The 1,409-nt window shown below is 49.8% G+C and overlaps 1 protein-coding gene across 1 annotated transcript; it reads right to left on the reverse strand.

Annotated features, from left to right (window-relative positions):
* Window positions 1-388: 388 nt before the first annotated feature.
* On the reverse strand, window positions 389-841 carry TraAM80_09556 (N-acetyltransferase complex ARD1 subunit; the record flags this gene model as incomplete). Its single annotated transcript, XM_029386233.1, has 1 exon — window positions 389-841. One exon carries the CDS (start codon window positions 839-841, stop codon window positions 389-391), a length of 453 nt encoding a protein of 150 aa, XP_029233919.1.
* Between the last annotated feature and the right edge of the window lie 568 nt (window positions 842-1,409).

Genomic DNA, 1,409 nt, shown 5'->3' on the forward strand with positions numbered 1-1,409 from the left:
TTTCCAATGTGCTGCGTCCTTCCCAATGTTGGATAGGAGCTTCACAGTCTTTTGAGCGTCAGCTTGGCATTCTACTGGGGAGACTATGAATTCATCAGCATACCTCTCTTTTTTTTTGTTCTCTCGCCTTCTTTATGCTGCAAACAAAAAGTGATCTCCCAAAAATAATTTTCCCTAGTCCGAGCAAGACGATATATCAGACTCAGTGAATTTTCAACGGCGTTGACGGTAAAAAAAAAAAGTTGGACAATGCACCCACACGCACTCACAGACTCACATAGCTTTCCGTGTTAGTTCCACTCCAACTCTTCGGGTTTGATGGGCCTATCAACAGGAATAACACTGCTCCTTCCTCTCTCCCTGTCACGCGGCATGGTCTTGCGCATGTCTAGCGCATCTTCATCCTCCTTAAATATCCCTTTGGGGCCGTCACCTCGGTAGTAGCCAAGCGTGCGTCGGTAGACAATGTAACCCAGTTTCTGGTACATCTCACGAGCAGCTTTATTGCTTTGCCGCACAAACAAGTCCACAAAGTACGCGTTATGAAGGCAGGAGATGTTGTGATTTCAAGCCCCGTCATGAGCGCCCCCTCCAAACCCAGACGACAAAACATTGGTGCGACTGTGACTGCAGATACGTGCCCGTGGAACTCCTCGGCCTCGCCAAGTGTGTACGCCATGCAAATGCCTGTCGTCAAGTGAAGACACATGCGTTTATATTCGGGCCAGTGCGTGACATACGCACCGTAGAACGTGGTGCTGTCGGCCTCCGTTAACTGATCCGGATTGACAAAGCTGAGGCCCATGATATCCGTAAGCTTGAAGCCCCAGTATGTTGTCATGCTTCTCTAGCCCCCATTGTAGAGGAAGCTGAGCATCAACCGTGGAACACATTGTGAAACAGAAATAAGCAACGACACTGGAAATATCACAGGCGCAGCAAATCGCCAAAGCAGACTCCGCAGTGGATCTAGTAAAACGTAATTAAACAGTGTGGATGCGTCCGGAGCCCTTGTGTCTTTTGGCGCGCAGCTTCTCCCTTCACTCGGGAACAGTTAAGTTTTGATTCCACCTTTCAACAGCACTGGGCTTTCACATTGCGCTGCTCCTGCGCAACCATACTTCGGTAGCGATCGTCATGACGTACCTCCACCTGCAGTCTTCTCCGACTTGGAAAGTCATCGCTCCACTTTCCCTCCTCTTGCGTGGTGAGGGAAGACGACTCTCTCGCGATCTTCCTGCCTTCCCTGACAAAGCTCTAAAGTTGCGCCCGGACCTCACTGGGCTTCTTGTCAATGCCAAAGCTCTGTGCAGCATGGCCAAGGTTGAGGACATCTGATATTTAAAAAAAAAGATAGGGCTTTGAGTTCTCTGGAGTTCCCCATGTACGCCCGGATGTAGGACTGGTAC

Source organism: Trypanosoma rangeli, assembly GCF_003719475.1.
Source record: "Trypanosoma rangeli strain AM80 chromosome Unknown Tra_15.4_contig_00614, whole genome shotgun sequence".
Taxonomy (NCBI): Eukaryota; Euglenozoa; class Kinetoplastea; order Trypanosomatida; family Trypanosomatidae; genus Trypanosoma; species Trypanosoma rangeli.